The 19873-nt window shown below is 50.1% G+C and overlaps 1 protein-coding gene and 2 non-coding genes across 6 annotated transcripts; 2 read left to right on the forward strand and 1 right to left on the reverse strand.

Annotated features, from left to right (window-relative positions):
- Positions 1-192: 192 nt before the first annotated feature.
- On the forward strand, positions 193-6265 carry Supt4a (SPT4A, DSIF elongation factor subunit). 4 transcript variants are annotated; one of them, NR_149756.1, is made up of 6 exons: positions 193-310; positions 809-915; positions 3147-3288; positions 5438-5493; positions 5700-5753; positions 5888-6265. NR_149756.1 is itself a non-coding variant. In NM_001355753.1 (6 exons), exons 3-6 carry the CDS (start codon positions 3167-3169, stop codon positions 5953-5955), a joined length of 300 nt encoding a protein of 99 aa, NP_001342682.1. In that variant the 5' UTR covers positions 193-235; positions 809-915; positions 3147-3166; the 3' UTR covers positions 5956-6265. The 4 variants fall into 4 exon arrangements, 2 of the variants coding, with proteins under 2 accessions (NP_001342682.1, NP_033322.1); NM_001355753.1 differs by having other exon boundaries at positions 193-235; NR_149757.1 differs by lacking the exon at positions 3147-3288 and having other exon boundaries at positions 5350-5493.
- A 13217-nt stretch (positions 6266-19482) lies between these two features.
- Mir142b (microRNA 142b) lies at positions 19483-19597 on the reverse strand. Its single transcript, NR_106176.1, has one exon. It is a non-coding gene; the product is annotated as a microRNA 142b (primary transcript).
- Mir142 (microRNA 142) lies at positions 19506-19569 on the forward strand. The gene has a single exon (NR_029555.1). It is a non-coding gene; the product is annotated as a microRNA 142 (primary transcript).
- Positions 19598-19873: the final 276 nt, after the last annotated feature.

A 19873-nucleotide genomic window follows, 5' to 3' on the forward strand; every position in this document is an offset into this window, starting at 1 on the left:
CGCGCCGTCTTCCGCTCGCTCTCGCGAACCAGGTGACGGGCGCGCGCGCGGCCCAGGTGACCGGGCGGCCCCGCCCAGCGCTCCCGCGGGAGGAACCATCTTCTCCACGGGGAGGGAGGGGCGGGGCCTGCGATGGCCGGCACCGGAAGCGGAAGCTGCGTGCCCGACGCGTCTGGCATTCTGGGTAATGGTCTGTTTACTTCCTGCGGCTGGAGGAACCTGTGTTGTCGTATCGGTGAGGATGGCCCTGGAGACGGTACCAAAGGACCTGCGGCATCTGCGGGCTTGTTTGCTGTGCTCGTTAGTCAAGGTGTCCGTTGGGGCCTTGGTTGTAGGAGCGATCGGGGAGGCGAAACGGGAGAAAGAGGGTGAAATGGGGCCAGACACAGGAAAGGAAGGCTCTGAGATTCGGGGAGTGGGAAGCCCGAAAGCCTAAGGGAGCCGTTGTTTCCGTCCACGGAACGCGAGCCGGGTGGCTGTGCCTACTGGGGGCTGCGTTGCAGTTCTCGGCATAACTGAGCACAAGTTTGTCTCCCCGACAGACGTTCGGTGAACTTGCTGTGGTGGACTGGAAAGACACTAGGAGCCAGAGCAGCCGAGAGAGTAGCAGGAGAGGGTACCTGACCCCAAAGAGGCTAGAAAATATGTAAGCTGAATTAGGGACGCGAGCAAAAAGGTATGAGGGTGGAGTTTAGGAACAGTTTGGAGAGGAGAGGGTGTTGGGTTGTATAGAAAACGAAGAGGTTGGCTTTGTTGAAATATTAAGGCGTTGTTCATGCTCATACTTGCTTTTTTTTTTTCTTTCCAGACTATAGACCAGTTCGAATATGATGGGTGTGACAATTGCGATGCATACCTACAAATGAAGGGCAACAGAGAGATGGTTTATGACTGCACCAGCTCTTCATTTGATGGGTAAGCCCCTTTCACGCGCCTTTGTTTACTTCTGCACCCAGAAAGTTAATATGGGATAGATTTTTGAGGTCATAAGACTAGCTGGTCTCAGCAGTTCTGAGAGCTAGTCTATGTGTCCAGCCCAGTAGCTGTAAACTTTTGTAGTGTAAGACCCCCTTTCGGGGACCCCCGCTCTAGTCTCAGGAGTGTGAGAGCACCCAAAGAAACACGAGGACCCATCTTGCTGTAATTACATGAGGACGTTTAATTACGGAGCTCCGGACCGACATGTATCCCACACAGGAGATAACGGATGCCGGCCACGAGGCTCGAAAGCTTGGGGGTTTTATGGGGTAAGGGGCTTAGGGGTGTGGAATTGAGCATAGCGACACACTATTGGCTTATTCAAACATTAACAGAAAGATTACATGTACGTGCAGGGTGTCAGAGTTCTGTGAGTAGTTGACTCAGTTCAGATAGCCCTGTTATGTCCTCACATTCCCCTTTATCTTATGGTCAAGATGTTCCCAGGAATGTTTTAACTATGGGGCATACCCAGGTTTGTTTTTCTCTTTTCTCAGCCCCAGGCAGCCTCTAGGCTCACAAACAACCAGCAATTTCTGAGTACTTTATATGACTTACAGGTCTTGAAATTTCATCTTTCTTTCAGTAGCTACTGAGTACTTGACATGTGGCTAGTTCAAATTCGAATATGCTTAAGTGTCAAATACATACCAGCAAACAAAGATTCAGGGTGAGGAAAAAGGATGTCAAATGATCTGAATTTTTAAAAGATTAGTTAAATATTGAAACAATGTTTTAGGGTTATTTGATTAAAATAAATATTGAAGCAGGGAAGTGGTGTCGTACGCCTTTAATCCCAGCACTTGGGAGGCAGAGACAGGTGGATTTCAAACCAAAAAAAAAATTAAAAAATAAATATTGAAGTTATTTTCATCTTTATTGTTTTAAGTAGTGGCTAAGAGGACTTTTTTTTTTTTTTTACCTCGAGACAGGGTTTCTCTGTGTAGCCCTGGCTGGCCTGGAACTCACTTTGTAGACCAGGCTGGCCTCAAACTTAGAAATCCGCCTGCCTCTGCCTCCCAAGTGCTGGGATTAAAGGTGTGCGCCACCACCACCCTGCTTAAGAGAACTTTTTTAATGTGTGTACTTCTTCTGTAGTCCTATTTAACAATGCTTCACAACTCTTGTCTGCTCCATTATCGCTGAGACTATGTTTATGTTATGTCCTAATGCCTGACACGGGATGTACGAGGTGTAGATCTTTAATGTTGGAGAGGTGGAAGTGTGATACAGCAGTAGAACACGTGACTACCACATACAAAGAACACATGACTACCATGTACAAAAAGCCCTGGGTTTAATTCCTAATGCTCCTCCAAAAGTGTTGGCTACATGAACGATCTGTTTTGGAAATGAAGGGGTATAGTTTCAGTAGCCTACTCCCTCTTACAGTATCTTAGTGAATATGGTGACTTGCACCTATAGTCCCATCATCTGAGAGAGAGACACCAGAGAATTGGAAATTCAGAGGGAACCTCAGATACATAGTGAGTTTGAGGCCAGCCTGAGCTACCTGAGACCCTGTCTGTCTCAAACAAGACCAGCTAAGCTATCTCAGCAGGGTAAGGCGGCTGATGGCAGGCCTGCTAACCCTGACCTCAATCCCTGGATCCCACAAGGTGGCAGGAGAGAACACACACACACACATACACGCACACGCACACACACACACGCACACACACACTCACACGCCCACTCACCCCAAGAGAGTTAACTACAAAAAATGGGAGAAGAGTGGTCTGGTCTTTGCTCAAGGTAGCAGCATTGCTAAGTTTCTTCTGGTCAGCAGGCCAGTTAAAGACCTCATATAAGCTGGGCTTACGCCTAGTGTTTGTTCTGTGAGAGTGGGTCTGGTGTCCTTTAGAGGAGAATAAAATATTGGGCAAAGAGATGTTGATTTGGCTCCCTTTGGCTAGTCCATTGTTAGTATATGAGTTTACCCTTTCACAAGTATTTGTCATGAACTGTTGCTAGTCAATTGCTGTCTTACAATGTATTTATCAATACACTAGTTCGTAAGTACTCGAATGCTAAATTATTCACAAAGAAAATGAACAGAAAGTAAGCTAAATCTAAGAGAGAGAGAGAGAGAGATGCTGATTTGGAGCCTTTAGCTCCTGTGTGTGCAGATGCGTATTTCTGTATTTCCATCCCTTTGTTTCCTCAAGCCGTTCAAGGCTGACAATGAATGACGAAGCTGGTTGTGTTGATGCAGCCTTCAGTCCTAGCTCTCAAGCTGAGCAGGGGACACAAGTGTCGGGTAGCCTTCTGCTGCATCATGAGACGACGCCCCCATCTAAAAATTAAAATGTAAGTGGAGTCGCTCTCATCTGTAAGGGAACACCTGTGCTAGCTGCGTTGAAAGATGTTAAGAGTTACACAGTAAGATATAAGCAAGGGTCACTTTGAATCCTTACCAGTTTAACCTGTTTAAACATCTTAAAGACATGCTTTGTTTTTAAATTATGTGTGTGTGTGGCTATGTGCACATGAATGCCAGTGTCCTCAGATCCCCTTGGAGTTCGAGTTACAGGCAGCTGTGACCTGTCCTGTATGGGTGCTGGGAGCTACTGGGGTCCTCTTCAAGGACAGTATGTGTTGTTAACCACCGAGCTGCCTCTTCAGTTTCCAAAGGTTTCGTTCTTTTTAAAGTTTGCTATTTTTATTATATATATAACAGGGATTTTTAAAATGCCATGGCTTCTTACCTCTGGCCATCGTGAAGAACACACTTATGTAGATTAACTACAGAGCTTTGGGTGTCTGTTAGTAGAATCGCTGTATCAGAATGTGATAACTGGTCATCTGAGAAACCTAAAAGGAGTACTTTTATTTTCCAACATTTATTTATTATTATATGTGAGTACACCGTAGCTGACTTTAGACACACCAGAAGAGGCACCAGATCTCATAATAGATGGTTGTGAGCCACCATGTGGTTGCTGGGATTTGAACTCAGGACCTTCAGAACAGCAGTCAGTGCTCTTACCTGCTGAACCATCTCACCAGCCCCTAAAAGGAGTACTTTAAGGTTCCAGGTTTTTTGTTCTTCTGTTGTTTAGTTGGGTTTTTTTTTTAAATTTTAATTCATTAACTTAGTAGGTTGGTTATTGGGTTTTTTTGTTTGTTTGTTTTTTTGGGCTTTTTGAGACAGGATTTCTCTGTCTCCTGGTGACCTCGAACTCACAGAGATCCACCTGCCTCTGTCTCCCGAGCTTTGGGATTATAGGTGTGTATTATTCCTGGTTTTGTTGTTTGTTGCTTTTGAAGAGCCATCCTGCTGAGTGTGGATTATATCTTTATAATTGTTACCATAATAGAGCAACCCTCTTTTTAAAATTATTTTGGAAACAGGGTTATTTTTAAGTTGGCCAAATAGACCTTGGAAACCTTCTGCTTTGCCTCCAGACTAACTGGAATTGTGGGTTACCTGATCAGGCCTGACTAGAACTGTAGGGTCTCAGAGGAAGTTGAGACGAGGTAGAAAGGACATTTCAAATATTATCACTGAGAAGGTCAGTTATGAAGGGTAGAGAAAGTACGGGGGTGGGGGTGGGCTGTGTAACTGCCTGTCCGGGATCAGTCTGCAGAGCCACTTGCTATCTTACCCTTCTTCCACTCCTGGACGCCAGCACTGTTGCCAGGAAAAAGGAGGCGGCCATGGAGGAGGCAGTCAGTAGTGTCGGTTCCTAGAAAACTATTTGATTGATTGGATGATTAACACATAGCCTCATAGTTCCTCCTAGCACCTGCCTGCTCACATAGTGGCTTTAGCCCTTGAGTAGGGTTTCTGCTCCTCAGCCTGTGGAAGCAGAGCTCTCTGCCAAAGGATTGATGGACTGGGAAGGGACACTTGGCATCTGCTATGTCCGTATCTGTACTAGGTACTTTGCATGTAGTATCTCAACCTGAGTCTCACTGGTGAAACTGTGAAATGTCTCCAACTGGACGTGAGACTGCACAGCTCATTAAAGGAAGGGTTATCCAAATGTAGTTCGCTTCCTGGAAGAGGATTCATTGTTTTGACTCCTTTGCAGCAGGCGCCAGACCCCTAGTGATTGGGCTGGTTGTCGTCAGTGCTGGACATCCACAGGTAAAAACTTACTGGCCCGGCAGTAGTGTCCGCACGGCTTTAATCCCAGCACTTGGGAGGCAGAGGCAGGTGGATTTCTGAGTTTGAGGCCAGCTTGGTCTACAGAGAGAGTTCTAGGACAGCCAGGGCTACACAGAGAAACCCTGTCTCGAAAAACAAAACAAAACAAAACAAAACCTCTTCTTACTGGCTGTCCAGGGACATAGGCAGAAAGGCTGTGTCACTCCCTTCCCGGTGTTAGAAGCTTCCCAGCTTCCCTGTGGTGATTTTCTCCTCAGGTGCCTTGCTCGGGCTGTTGCTTTGGGGAGCTGCTGTGGCCCCCTCCAGCAGGGCAGGCTTGGGCTGACGCTTTGTCTTCCTCTCTAGAATCATTGCGATGATGAGTCCAGAGGACAGCTGGGTCTCCAAGTGGCAGCGAGTCAGTAAGTATCTTACACATGCACGTGAACGTGTGAGAGCTCATTCTTTCTCTCTCTCTCTCTCTCTCTCTCTCTCTCACACACACACACACACACACACACACACACACTTTCATGCATGCATCCTACCCCTCTTCCATTTTTGGCTTAATTCTTTCTTGCTTTTCAGTCTTAACTCAATTCCCATTTTAATCTCCTCTCTTCCTCAGGTAACTTTAAGCCAGGTGTATATGCTGTGTCCGTCACTGGTCGCCTGCCCCAAGGTAATAGTTGTGACTTCAGCAGTGAGCATCTGCCAGGCCCAGGGCAAGCCTCTGTCTCCCAGTGCCGAGGATGGGGTGGTGGGCGTATTTATCCTTGTGACTGTCTCATGGGACTGTTTCTTTTTCTGTCATAGGAATCGTGCGGGAGCTGAAAAGTCGAGGAGTGGCCTACAAATCCAGAGACACAGCAATAAAGACCTAGCTAGGTGCAGGCCATAGCATCTTGTTCTTCACTTCTGTACTTGTTTTCTTGTGGAACTAAACCGTGGGACCCCAAAGACTCCCCGCCCTCCATCTCCGAATCAGCAGACTCCACGAAAGCAGCACATCGGCCTTAAGTCATCTCACTTTCTCTGCCCACTGGTGAAGTGGGAGTGTCTGGGCGGATTCTCAGAGGCTGTGTCAACAGAGGAAGATGCTGATTTCCCACCTGTGTTCAGGGTTTTGCCTTTGTCTATGGGCAGGACTTTGGTTCAAATACCAATAAAGCGAGCCTTTGGAACATACTTAAAGGGTACTGAGGCCTGTGCCTTGTGTTCCATTTCCTCTCACAGTGAGGCCTCACTTGCCTGGTGGGCTCTGAGGCAGCTCAGCTGAGGTCCTTTCTCTGGCCTGCCTTTAAGGGGTACAGCTGCTATGCTGTGCTTGCTGCTGTATCGTGGGAAGGTCTGCTGTCCTGAGGCAAGGAAACTGTGCTGACTGGAAATCAGCGTTCTGTCCTCTAGACCTGGTGCACACTCTCCTTTGAAGGAACCCGGGGCTCCTTAGTGCCTTCACCCTTGATGCTCCTACTTCTCCTACTTCCTGTGTCTCTTTTCTATGCTCTTGCTGTACCTCTGCCAGCTTCAGAGTTCACATTCCCCTTAGTACCCTTAGTGGCTGTTGGGTCTTGATCTGGGTTTTTGTGTTTCCATGGAAACACAAACTCCTCCTAAGAAGGGAGCCATCCATGGGTAATGCCACATTGGCCAAGATGTGTTGTTTTTATAATAACATATTTACCATATATCCTTAAGTTGCAGAAATTGTATCCCCATTTTGGTTTCTCTTTAGTTTTCATCTGTAAAATAGGAGTGATTATTCCTGTTTACCCTGTATGTTTATTTCAGGGTTATAAGGCCTGGAAATGAAGAATAAGAAAAGTACATAGCAGCGGGGTGGTGGTGGCGCATGCCTTTAATCCCAGCACTTGGAAGGCAGAGACAGGCAGATTTCTGAGTTTGTGAGTTCCAGGACAGCCAAGATTATACAGAGAAACCTTGTCTCGAAAAAACCAAAGGAAAAAAAAAAAAAAGAAAAAAAAGAAAGAAAAGAAAAGTACATAGCTCCCCTAAAAGGATCAGATGTGGCACATGCCTGAAATCCAGCCCCCAGAATCTGAGGTTGGGGTTAGCTCAAGTCGGCTACAAAGTGAGACCCCATCTCAAAAAGCCAAATAGTAGTAAAGAGTACTGTGTAAAGAGTACTGTGTAAAGTTTGTTGTCTGACTGTCCTGCTGTTCTTCGGTATTTACACCGTCTTCACCATTAGGCGAAATTGGGGACTATGGCCAGAACCTTCTTGGGGGAGCACCACCTTGCTAGCGGAGGTACCTGCACTAGGCTCTGTCTCAGCTGTTGTCACCTGCTGACCCTGTGAGTGTAGAAAGCGAGCTGGTGATGACCAGGCTACTTATCCAGTCACTGGTCCCCACTAGGAGTGGTTTCACCTGCACCCTCAAGCTTTGAGGGAACAGATCATCACCCTCAATTCTAAACTGAGCTGTTGAAGGAGTTCTCTAGCCCAGCCATCTCAAAGATGCCATCGCTAGCGAATTCTCCAGTGAGTTCCATTTGGAAGGGGCCTTGGTGGCTTGTCAGAGTGGAACTTACCTCCTGGAGGGAACGAGAAAGTTTCCCCAAGAGGGTCTAGGCTGTGGAGCCAACACCTCAGCTTTCACTGGCTTTTTCAGAAGTCCCCTGGAAAGCCCCAGTTGCTGTTCTGTGTACATGACCCGGATGTGACTGTGTGGTGAGAATGGAAACAGTTGTGGGGAGGGGAGGCAAGAAGAGCCTGCACAAATAACCACAGTGGGGCTGCTTGAGTCCCATACCTCTTGGGCCCCAACTGTCAATCTCACAGGAAGTGAAAGACGTCGACTGTCAGCCATGGGGAGCATGGGTCTTGTCAAAGTGTCCTCCACCTGGGAGCTGCTTTTCCATGCCTCTCATCCTGTGGTACTAGAACCTTCTATATTAGCTGCTGCCCAGACAGGCAAGAAAGTGCTAGCGTCCTACCCTTGGAGCTGAAAGACGCTTGAGACAGGAGTTTGGTTCCGGACTCTCAGGGTGGGCTGTTCTGTGGCACAGGGGCCTTTCAAATTCCAGGACTGCTGTCTGCATTCTACCTCCTTAAGGGTGCAGTGCTTGCTAAAGTTAGACCTACCCTAGCTTAGCTTTAAGTAGACCCTGGTCTTAGGCACTCCCTCTGACTCCTTCAGTGCTGGGGGTTCAACCTGAAACCTCATCGTGCATGCTAGGCAAGCTGCCTACCACTGAGCTATCTCCAGCCCTTGCACTTTTGGGGCCATACCTCACTAATTTTCTGTACTGGTGAGAAAGTCAACTGTAATGCAGGCTGGCTTTGAACTTGGGATTCCCCCTGCCTCCCAAGTAACTGGGATGGTAGGCTTGCATCACGAGGCCTGGATCCTCTTGGTGTCTTGTTCAGTGGTTTGACCCCTGTCCCTTGAGGGGGACAAGGCTCCTCTCCTGTTCAACGGGTAGATTCAGCTCAGACAAAACTAGCAACAGCACCTGGCAAGCTGCTTTGAGACTGTTGCCTGATCCTCAGGTTCTGCCCAAAGCTGAGGGGCACAGTAGCAGCGCAGTGGTGACCGAAAGCTGGTAGAGCAAGAGTCACAATGTCTCAGCAGAGAGCAGTTTCCCTAAGAATAAGGGTGACAGGATGGCTTGCCAGGGTGGGGGCAGACCCTGTTCTTGAGGTAGCCACCATGTTCCCCTCAGCCTGTCTTCAGGCCTGGCACCTGTCAGACGACTGATCTCTGAGTATATCAGAAGCAGGTGGGCAATGGTAAAGACAGACTTCACTTGGAAGTCTAGCTCCCACTCAGTATCTATAAAGACTTTCATGTAAATAGTATTTGGAAGTTGACAAAAGCCTTTGACATCCATGATCTCATCTGCTCTGAAACTCCTGGGACATGGTCCTTGTTTAGCAACAGAGACAAGCTGTGAGGGTTAAAGTGGCTTAGCCACGATTAAGTCGTGGGGCCTTAGCTCAAACAATATAATAAACACAGTTGAGCACTGATGTTTCTCACCTGGTTACTGCCTATATGAGGGTTAGGCAGAAGTGTGAGCATTAGCGTTTTCTTTGAGGTCATAACACCTAGTCCCCACTACAGACCGTGCTGACCTCTCTGCTTAATGCCTCTAGTCCCCAGTCTGAACTTAGCCATGAGGCAATGGAGTGCTAGGCCAGAGAGGAGGCCAAAGGGAAACTGGGCCAGTTCTCTTCAGCAGCATCGTCCATTCAACTCCCAAGTCCTAAGTACCTGCCAACCTGTGCCCACATTTCCCATCCTCTTCCCCATTGTCTTCTCTCCCTCCCTCCATCTGAACCTAATTGTGGCCCCCACCACAACCTGATGGGACACAGACCCTTGTGTATGGCGAAAACATGTCCCTGCTGAGGGCAAGAACCCCTGCGTCCCCGACCTGCTACCTCTGCCAACCATGGCCCTATGACTTCAAATCATGGTGTCTACACATTTTCTTCTCTTCCTTTCTCTTCTCTAATTTTCGTTTTCCTTCTATTATCTCCTTCCTTCTTTTTTCTTTTTTCTTTCTTTCGACAGGGTCTCACTATTGTAACCTTTCCTGGTTTATCTAGAACTCACTGGAACAGACTGCAGTTGAATTCAAAGATCAACCTTCTGCCTCCCAAGAGCTGGGACTAAAAGTATGTGCCACTGTGCCCAGTGCCGAGCTTCTCTACAAAACCCAGCTGACAAAGCTATTGGACCCCTTGGCAAGACAGATGTGCCTGTGTTAGGCCCCAGTGGGAGAGAGAACGCAGGATACCAAAGTGCCAGGAAGATGTATTATTTCCCTTCTTTCTCTCAACCAAGCACTCTACCACTGAGCTACACTCCCCCGAGTTCGTAAACTTTGAGACAGTTCATCAAATTATTCAAACTGGTCTAGAACTTACTCTGTAGCCCAGGCTGGCCTTGAACTTACAGAGATCCTCCTGCTTCTGCCTCCCAAGTGCTGGGATCAAAGGCGTGCGCCACCACTGCCTGGCGTGCTTTGAACTCTTAATCCTAACAAGTAGTTGGCATTGCAGTGCTACACATCTCAATTTGCCTTTCTCCTCCCTCTCATTCTCTCTTCTCTCTCCCTTCCTCTCTCCACCTCTCCTCCCTCTCTCCCTTCTTCTTCCACCCCGCCCCCCCCCCGTGTGTGTGTGTGTGTGTGTGTGTGTGTGTGTGTGTTGCTGAGGTTTGAATCAGGGATCTTGTGCAGAGCAGGCAATATTCTACCAGTGAGATCTATACCTAGTCTTATTTTTCAATGTATTATGTACTTTGCCATCTGCACACAAGAATCAGGATACGACTTAAACCTCTACTTAACTCAAAGTCATTGTTATAAGCCTCCATATTTGTGGTAAAATGATTTCAGGACTAATTATTTTTTTACCCCTTGGATTCACAGCCTGTCAGCTGTCGCGTCTGTCATTCATTCATGGCTGTCTCCCTTCTAGTTTTTCTTGAGCTGGAGGAACAGACGGCCACATTTGGTACATGCTGTAGTGTGGCGGGTGAGTGAGTAAGGCTTAGATCAAGAAAAGCACATGGCTGCTTGCCTAGGTCTTTGGTTGAGTGCAGAGACCTCCATCTGTGGGAGGGTAAGCTCCGGACTGCTGGGGCTGTAGCGCTGAAGGCAGAGAGAATATTGGAGCTAGTGGAGGATTATTAAGGCCTCCACCTTATGAGGGACAGGACCAGACCACATCAGCCTGATTCCAGGAGAAACCATGGCTGTGAGATGTGTCCTCAGAGGTTTTTGCCTCAAGGTGCTGCCATCCTCTGTGAATGTCCCAGGAACAGGAACCAAGGAAACACCATACTGCCCTGTGCTGTTGACATCAACATGAGAACTAGGATGAAAACTATCATCCCGTTGAGTTCTGGCGCTCCATCTCAACACGCCCTTTGGGGAGAGGACAGGCTCTCACACATACAGAGCTCTGTGTGTTGCTTCTGTCTGTGGACCTCCTGCCTGCAAACAGAGGGAAGAGCTTCACGCACCAAGGCAGGGCCCCTAATTGCTTTCCAAAAAGTGCTTCTCCTTCCTTCTCCCCATACCCAGCATCTGCCACCCTCAATTTTTTTTCCCCTTTGGAAAAAAAAATACCTGTAGGGCCATTAACCAGAAAAGGGTGGTAGCACTGGTGGCGCTGGTGATGGGACAGTGTGGTAACTGTCGATTGTTCCCTCCCTCGGGGGTTGAATAGCAAAAGTTCGAAGGGAAAACACAACTCCGTACTTGGGAGGGGAACAAGCCCTAGAAGGGAGAGGGTGCCAGTAACAACCTAGTCTTCTCTGGAACTCTGGACCTGATGGGGACTGGATGACCTGAGACCACGGAGTGACGGGAAAGTCCAGAGACAACCTGGCAGCTTCCCCATCTCATAAAGGCAGCTTGCCGCACTTTCTCTGGGCAGCTGAAGAGACTCACTTCCTCAGCTCCGCCCCCTAGAGAAGCAGCAAGATGGAGGGCGGGTCTCAGACAGAGAGGTGGGGCATGACCTGGGATCCAGGTTTCTGCTGGGCTACATGAGGTAGTGAAGGCAGGCATGTTCGTAAATTAGCCAATTATCAGTCTCTTCTACCGAAGGAGAGAAGAATCGCCCACTCTCTCCTCTTAGAAGTACCAGGACTGGAATTGAACCGATGCCCTGGCAAAAGGATCTTTCCTGACGACTGGGGGCAATAACATGGTGGGAAATTGCCAGTGGCCTGTGGTTCCTTCAGAGCAAGTAGACTTTCATGTGGTAATTTCCAGGTTCAAAACTACATCGGGTCCTCAGTTCCCTTCTCACAGACGAGAACATTTGAGCAGCACACGGAATTAACCTTTCCCCTTGCCCATCACAGCGTGCTTACAGGCTCAGGGGTAGGGGAGGGCAGTCCTCCTTGGGTTCCTTTTGCCTCCAGGAACTCCAACACGCAGTTGGGGCCAGGGGGAGTGCGTAGTTGTGAATCTGCAGACCTCAGCATCAAGGTCCCTTTGGGAGTCAGGCCCCCCAAAACACAGCTATGTTCACTAACCCTCAGACCCTTAGGGGAGGTGAGCTCGGATCCCCTGCCCCCCATCTCCCACCTCCATTTGTCTCCAGCCTCTCACCTCCCCCTCTTGGAACCACAGCCCCATGACGCTGACACTCATGCTCCATTGGTCTACGTGGAGCACATTTGCCCTTATTTGGCTAGGCCAGCTCCAGGCTGGGCCTCCACCTCCAGCCCAGCCCCCACAGGCCTGTGTCTCTCTCACTTCGTCTTTTTGAGGTTTGGCTGTGGGGCCCAGTGGGCGTCACTTCAAACGCACTTTCTGGTTGAGTCACTTTTAACGGCTCAATGCTGTGAACGAACGTCCCCAGGCACCCTTTAGGGTTGGTGGCTAACCCTCCCCCATCTGACCACCGAAGAGGGCTAGGTGGATGGTGACCTTGGGCAGGTTTTGCAGACCACTCGGTGACCCATTTAGTCACATCCACTGTCCCTACTTACAAGCCTGGGGCAGGGAAGTGGACCCTGAGTCCCTCCCATAGCTTTTCCAGCTTTTTCCAGCTCCTTCCTTAGATGGGGATTTGAGAGGACAGACAGGTCCTCATGGGAGAACTGCGTCTTTGGGGGCAATTAGAATTGACTCTTTTGGGAGGACAGAAAAACGGGGTGCAGACTGTCGGTCTGACATTTAGGAAGAAGAAACTTAACCTGGCCGAGATTCCAGTTCCTCAATTCGAAATGGGGATACTGACATTTGTCTTACTGGGTCAGCTCGATCAAATGAGATGCAGTGGACCCTCCTACGGCACGGAGAGTGCGACATGGAAGCCAGGCTAGCTCCTACACGTGATGGTCTCCTCTTCCCTCACCTTATCTTGTATTTCCAGCTGTGTCTTGGGCGTGAGGAATCCTGTGGCAGGCAGGAGGTTGACAGAAGAGTTAGAGAGCCCTTCTGCCCTGAGCCCTCTCTGGACTTTAGGATGTCTACTGTACATCCATGGGTGAAGACGTACAGCTGCCCTGTGGTTTGGTGGGTTTAGAGCATGATACTGTTGCTTCCTCCTACTACTAAGGGTCTTGGACCTTTGTCCTTGGGAATACTCCAGAGTGAAAACAGGTCCTTCAGTCGACTCTATTCTATAGTCAAGAAGGCAGGATTCAGTAACAGGCCCGAGGCTACACTATAAAAGCTCCAAGAATCTTGTCCCTCCATTTTGTGCTCTTGGCTGTCATCTTATCAAGGGTAGGATTTAGGTTGATTGACAGATGGTAGCAAGCACTACTCTCCCAACCCCCTCTCCTTGTTTGCTTTCCTGTGTCAGTGTGATCAGAGGAGTCGAAGCCCAAGCATACACATACTCTTCACATTCACTGTGTGTCCTGGCTTCTCTTATGGCATGGAGAGGTGAATGTGTGGAGCCCAGGATGGATCCTACACATGGCAGGCTCTCTCTCTCTCTCTCTCTCTCTCTCTCTCTCTCTCTCTCTCTCTCTCTCTCTCACACACACACATACACACACACACACCAAGGGGGGGTGGGGAGACAGAGAGAGAGAGAGAGAGAGAGAGAGAGAGAGAGAGAGAGAGAGAGAGAGGGGAAAATACTGTTTAATCTGGAGCCAGAATAGCTATGCACATTAGGCCTTGCACCCATGTGTAGACAGAACTTTCCTTTTTCTCTGCCAGCATCCCTAGGAGATCCCAGAGGAGAATGCTGCTTCTGGTTTTGTAACCACTCCCACAGCTGTGGCGAGGGTGCCTCTCTCCCTTTCACAAGCACCCCCCCACTTCTTCCCCAGACCTTCTGCTTCTTCCCAGACGCTGTGGAAAGAACCTTGCCCTTGGCCCTCACCTCAGCCTGCCTTCTGTTTCTCTCTGTGCTTGCAACTTGGCTTCCTAAGGGCCGGTGTGCTGCTTGAATCCCCGGTCCTGCGATCCCGGAGCGGCTGAGCCAGAGCCCTACAAAACAGCTTCCCAGACCCAGCCATGTGTCCCATGTGTTGGAGCGGCTCCTTGTCTGACAAGACATGAGCATGAGGTTGAATCTGAAAGATGTCTGGACAGAGGAGGCAGAGGCCAAGGGAGACTGCCTGTCCATTCTCCTGGCCTGATAGGGAGCAACCCTCTTGCTCTCAAGGCACTGAGGTGACCCAGGACCCTCCTAGGTGCTGAGCTGACCTCTGCTGGGGACTCAGTTGGGGCACTTCTAGCCACTGACCCTCGCTTTGCTTTTGTGATTGGCTTTACCAAGTTTTGTGGTGCTGGGAGATCAGTTTCTCTCCTTTGTGGGAACTCTTGCTTCAACGCTGGCTCCCTTGAGGGTGGGCCTCTCAGCCTTCTCCACTTCCTGTTTGTGAGTGGTTAGCTCCTGTGGCTTTTTTCTCATCAGAAGCAGGTTATCTGACCTGCCATCTCTGCCTGCTTGTCTGTCTGCCCACTGAGTGAGGCCCCAGGCCCGTGCAGCTGGGGTGAAGTCTTGGTTTTTATCTCAATGCTTTCACTCTGGGCCTTCAATCCTTCTAAGGCAAAGGCCTTAACATAGGCTTTCGAGAGACCTCTTCTCTGCCTCTTCTCTTTGCCCAGTTACCCCTTCCATGTCCTCTCCCACTTGAGTGTACTTCTTCCAGAAGGTCTCTGCTGATATCCGCCCTGCCCCTCTCCCTGGGTCAGCACCAAGGGAGGACTTACTACCCAAAATGTTGGGAGGTACCTACCCAAAATTCCCCTACATCCCCCTGCAGTGACCCTGAGTCCCTCCTCAACTCTACCCCTCCCAGAAACTGAGAGTCCTCCATAGCAGGCCTGTGTGTTTTCTTCAGGCCCGCAGCCCTCATCTCAGCATCCACGGTGGCTGTCCTTAGAGTTAGTTAGGAAGGCACGGGAGGAAAAGACTGGGTTTCTGGAGCTTTCTCAGCCCTAATTTCACTTAGGGGAGATCCCAGGAAATAAGAATCTCCCAGAACCAGGGGCTGGAGATACAGCTGTGTTGGTAGAGTACTGGCCTAGTATGCACTAAGCCTGTGGTCCCAGCACTTAAGGGAGGGGCAGGAGGATCAAAGTTCAAGGTCAGCCTTGATTATCTAGCAAGTCCAAGGTCAGTTTGAGCTACATAGGATCCAGTCTTTAAAAAGGGGGTGGGATGAGTCCGAAGAGATGGCTCAGCAGTTAAGAGCATTCATTGGCTGCTCTTCCAGGGGCATCTGGGTTCAGTTCTCAGCACCAGCATGGCAGCTCACACCTGTCTATCACTCTAATTCCAGGGGAATCCTATACCTTCATATAGACAAACATGCAGGCAAAACACCAATGTAAATAAAATTATTTACAATAAAAATAAATTATTTAAAAAAAAACACCCCACAAAAACAAAAAACAAAAAACAACCAAGCAGCTAGGCATGGTGGCGCACGCCTTTAATCCCAGCACTTGGGAGGCAGAGGCAGGCCGATTTCTGAGTTCAAGGCCAGCCTGGTCTACAAAGTGAGTTTCAGGACAGCCAGGAATAAACAGAGAAACCCTGTCTCGAAAAAAAACAAAAACAAAAACAAAACAAAACAAACCAGCCAAGTATAGTGGTGTATACCTTTGATCTTAGCATAGGAGAGGCAGAGGCAGGAGGATCTTTGTGAGTTTGAGACCAGCCTCTTCTACATAGTGAATTCCAGGATAACCAGGACTACACGGAGAAACCCTGTCATTTAAGTGAAAACCAGAAAGGACCTTGGAGGATATTTTTCCACAGAATTTAAACGGTGGCAGCTGCCTCGTGTGTGCCTCACTGTGTCTGGATGCATTCCCAAGGGTGGACTTCAAATTGTCCGCTTGAATCTCTCTCTCCTCAACCAAGAAAGCCATTAAGACCTCCCCTTCCACATCCAGACCACCACCGATGGTTTCCTTTGTCTCTTCCTGGGGAGCTCGGGCAGCAGGAAGCTTTTGGGGGCAACAGAGGGGGTTAGGCCTGTCCTTTAGTGACACCTGTGTGCTCCAGGACAACTGTCAGTCATGTCACTGGCCCGTGTCTTTGCAGGAGGCAGGGATGTCCAGGAGTGGATAGGAGGCCCTCTAGATGAGCTGTTGTCCTGAGCTGGCTGCATCTACTGTGTGTGGCTCTAGGGTGTCCCGCATCGCAACAGCTCACGGGTGTGTACCCCATTCCTCACGGCACACACTCACTCTTCTAACACTTACTGTCCTCACGTCCTTGCCTAAGATTCTGCCCCTTTGCTTGCCTTTCATTCTCTTTTCTCTGATTCTCATTTTTAGGGGGTTTCAGGCTTAGCGGTGGTGAAGCCCAAGGCACAGGGGCCCTGAACTCCTCCTCAGTTCCTTGGTTCTTGAGCCCCGACCTTAAGATGGGAACCACAGAAAATTCCAGAACCCTCCAAGAAACTCCCTGATCCCAGAAACTCTATGGCTAGAGATGAGTCCCGAGTGGTTTGGGGCACTAAAAACTGTCCACAGAGGGGACACAGCCTCTCGGATGGAGCACCCACCATTCTGCTCAGGACAGAAGAGGAGCTGGAGTGCTTCTTGGACTCAGGGCTGCCATGTTACAAGTTGTCACATACAAGATGTGTCACATACACATCTGCGGCACAACAGGGACCAGAAGCCAGGTTCTGTCTTTCATTCTGTGGCACATCGTCTCTAGGACAGGGTGTCTTCCCAGTGATAGCTCTAGGTCTGTCCTAAGCCCCAAAGGATAGGGGTCCAGAAACCCAGGTTACTGCACAACTTTGATATTCTTATCCTCTTTATCTCCTGGGGCAGCCACTTCCCCTCCACCCAGGTCTGAGGCCTGGTGGTGGTCTCTTAAAGGAACACTGACCTATTTTTGGCCAGCTAGCCTTGCAAGACTGTTCACCACTGTTCCTCTAGACCTTAGGGGTGAAGGGTCAGGCTCTTCCTTTCCTACTCTCACTTGAGGGTACTGGAACAGACACACTCTTTTCCAGGTTGGCAGCACCTCTCAGAAGGAAGGAAAGCACGTGGCGCAGTCTTCTTTTCTCTGTCTGACCCTCCTCTAGTTCCCTTCTGGCCTTGAATCTGTAGTCCCTGAAGCCAGTGTGGATCTGTGGCCAGACACTCATGGCTTTCCCAAAGGAGATATTAATGGTTCTTCCTACTCCTCCTGCCTCCTCTAACTGCCCCTCAAGACCATTCTTGACCCCAGAGCCTAGCTCACTGAGAGCCTTGGGGAAGCCGGGGTTAATATGTGGGGGCTCATACTCAGCCCCCCTAAACTCCTGCTCAGACTCCCACCTTGCTCCCATCCCCCAACTACAGGCCTAGGCTGAGCAGTTTCCTGTCTTCCCCATGGGGAAAGTGGGGGTTGACATGCAGGTGGGCGGGACCCTGCCCACATCCGGTGGCCAAGAGAACCTCCTGTCAGAGCCTTTTTCCTCCCCTCCCCCAAAGACTCCTAGGTACCTATGCTCTACCCCAGGGCCATTATCCTGACGTTCTTTGTTCTTGCATCCTTGTGGGCCCCCAAAACAGCATGAAGACCCAATCCAGTTGTGACCCACACCCCTATAGTGTGTGTCACCTGATCAGCGAGGCTCCCCTGGGGAAAGTGGTGGCTTTCAGAGATGTTGAGGACACTGAACCTAAGAACGATGTTGGTGTATGGGTTCCAACTCCCCTTCATGCCTCTGCACCTTCCACAGCCTCTCAGAAGAACATACAGAGCAACCCTGCTTTGCTTGGTGGCAGTGACCTGAGGAAAGGCCCATCGGTGGGGGTGGGGCTCAGGGAAACGTACTTTTTTAGTGTTGGGATTCAGGATTTTTTTTTTTTTCTGGGTGCTCACTGAAGGCCCTAGCAGGGAACTGTTGTCTCCTGGGGTCACTTCCAACGAGTCAGTGTCAACTCTTGAATCATCTCCTGTGGCTGGAGCCATTGGGGAAGGGCAAGCCTGGGAGCCAGGAAGCCACCTGCCCAGGGCATGTGAGATGGCCTCTTCAGTCCCCCCCACCCCGCCCCCCTCCCGCCAATACCCAGCCTTGTCGCTGGTTTCCTGTCAGTCTGCACTCCCCAGGGAGGGGAGGGGTGGCTAATCTCTGATGCGTTGTGGAGGCGGGCTCCAAGACCGTTGGGCGCCCTGAGATCCGACCCACGTGGCCTCGGGGTTATAAGCCCTACCCACCCTGAAGGGAACCCCACTTTGGATCCAGCTCTTCTCAGCTCTGCAGCATCAGGTAAGACCTAAATCTTCACTCTGGCCTCAACCAGGGCTCTTTAATTCTGGGCCCAAGGCTCAGAGAAGAGCTTGGGGTGCAGGTTCTAAGTGGAGGTTCCGGACAGCAGGAGGGGCTGGGTGCCAGAGCTCCCTAACAAAGTTTTAGGCTTAGGAGCAATGACTCTTGGATCCACTAGCCTTCACTGGGGACAGCTTTTACAATCTTTTAAATCTTCTTGGGTTTTTTGTTTTTTGTTTGTTTGTTTGTTTTTTGGGGGAAGCTGGGAACCGAACCCAGGGCTTTGCGCTTACCATTGAGCTAAATCCCCAACCCCATCTTTTAAATCTACAGAATTAAAAAAGGAAAAATTAGCCGGGCGGTGGTGGCGAACACCTTTAATCCCTGCACTCGGGAGGCAGAGACAGATGGATTTCTGAGTTCGAGGCCAGCTTGGTCTACAAAGTGAGTTCTAGGACAGCTTGGGCTATACAGAGAAACCCTGTCTCGAAAAACCAAAAAAAAAAAAAAAAAAAAAAAAAAGGAAAAATTGGCTTCTGAGCCCCCCTCTCGAAAATAACAGTCTCTAGCTCTTAGGGAGGAGGGCCAGAGAGTAGGGAGGAGTTGCGAGAGTGGGAGAGTGGGCTGAAACAGTGAGACTGGTATCGGCAAGTGGTGCCCAGGCATTTTTTCCACGCAACATGGCCGCCATTTCTGCCAACACACTTGGATTCCAGCTTGAGGAGCAGGAATGAGGGAGTCAGGGGCCTTGTTCCAATGGGGAGACTAGAGACAGAGGCGTGTGGGAGTGGAGGCCTTTGTCTAATGGGAAGGCTGGGGACCGAGGCCTTTATGGGAGGAGGCCATGGCTGCCTCCGTTGGATTCAAGACTGTGGGTCATACGGCTGGGAAGCACCACCCAGGATGTTGCAGTTCTAAAGATGGGGATGAGCCTTCTGGAGTGGCTGTGGTCTTTACCTGAGTGTCCCCGAGAAGGGAGAGAATAGGGTGGAAACCCGGAGGGGGTGGGGAGTGGAGGGAAGAAGGTTACAAAGAGGAAGTTGGGCGGGGGAAGAAGAGGCTCATCTGGCGCCATGTTGAGTCACCACCCACAAGGCCCAGGGCGGGCCCTCTAGGGGGCCACAGGCAGGGTGGAGCGGTCCCTGGGAAGTTACACGGAGGGGAGGGGGCAGGGGCCTTTATTAAAGCAGGAGTCGGCAAGAAAAGCAGGTGGCCTGAAGAATCCCCGTGGACAGACAGACAGTGCAGTCACCCATAAAGTAGAAAGCACTACTAACAGCACTGGAGGGTGTAGTGTTTCCTACTTTATGGATGAGTGCACTGTGGGCTTCGGAGACCACGCCACGCCGCGGCCCCCTGCCACCGTCCTCCACTCCAACATCAAGGAAACAGGTGAGCATCTCTCACACGCCCTCATTTGGCCAGGCTCCCCGAAAGACCTTCATGGCTCCCCCAAAGCACGGTGCTTCCTGACCCCTGATACTTGGGGAGACACCACAGCCGCTCTCTCGAATGCACGTCCGTGAGGATATGGGGTGGGGCCGGATGTGTGGGGCCTTGGTCCTGCATCGCAGGCCGACTGGGGGTTCGAGAAGGGAGCCGGATGGATGGGTAAGGG

This window comes from Mus musculus, chromosome 11 (assembly GCF_000001635.26).
Source record: "Mus musculus strain C57BL/6J chromosome 11, GRCm38.p6 C57BL/6J".
In the NCBI taxonomy this organism is placed as follows: Eukaryota; Metazoa; Chordata; class Mammalia; order Rodentia; family Muridae; genus Mus; species Mus musculus.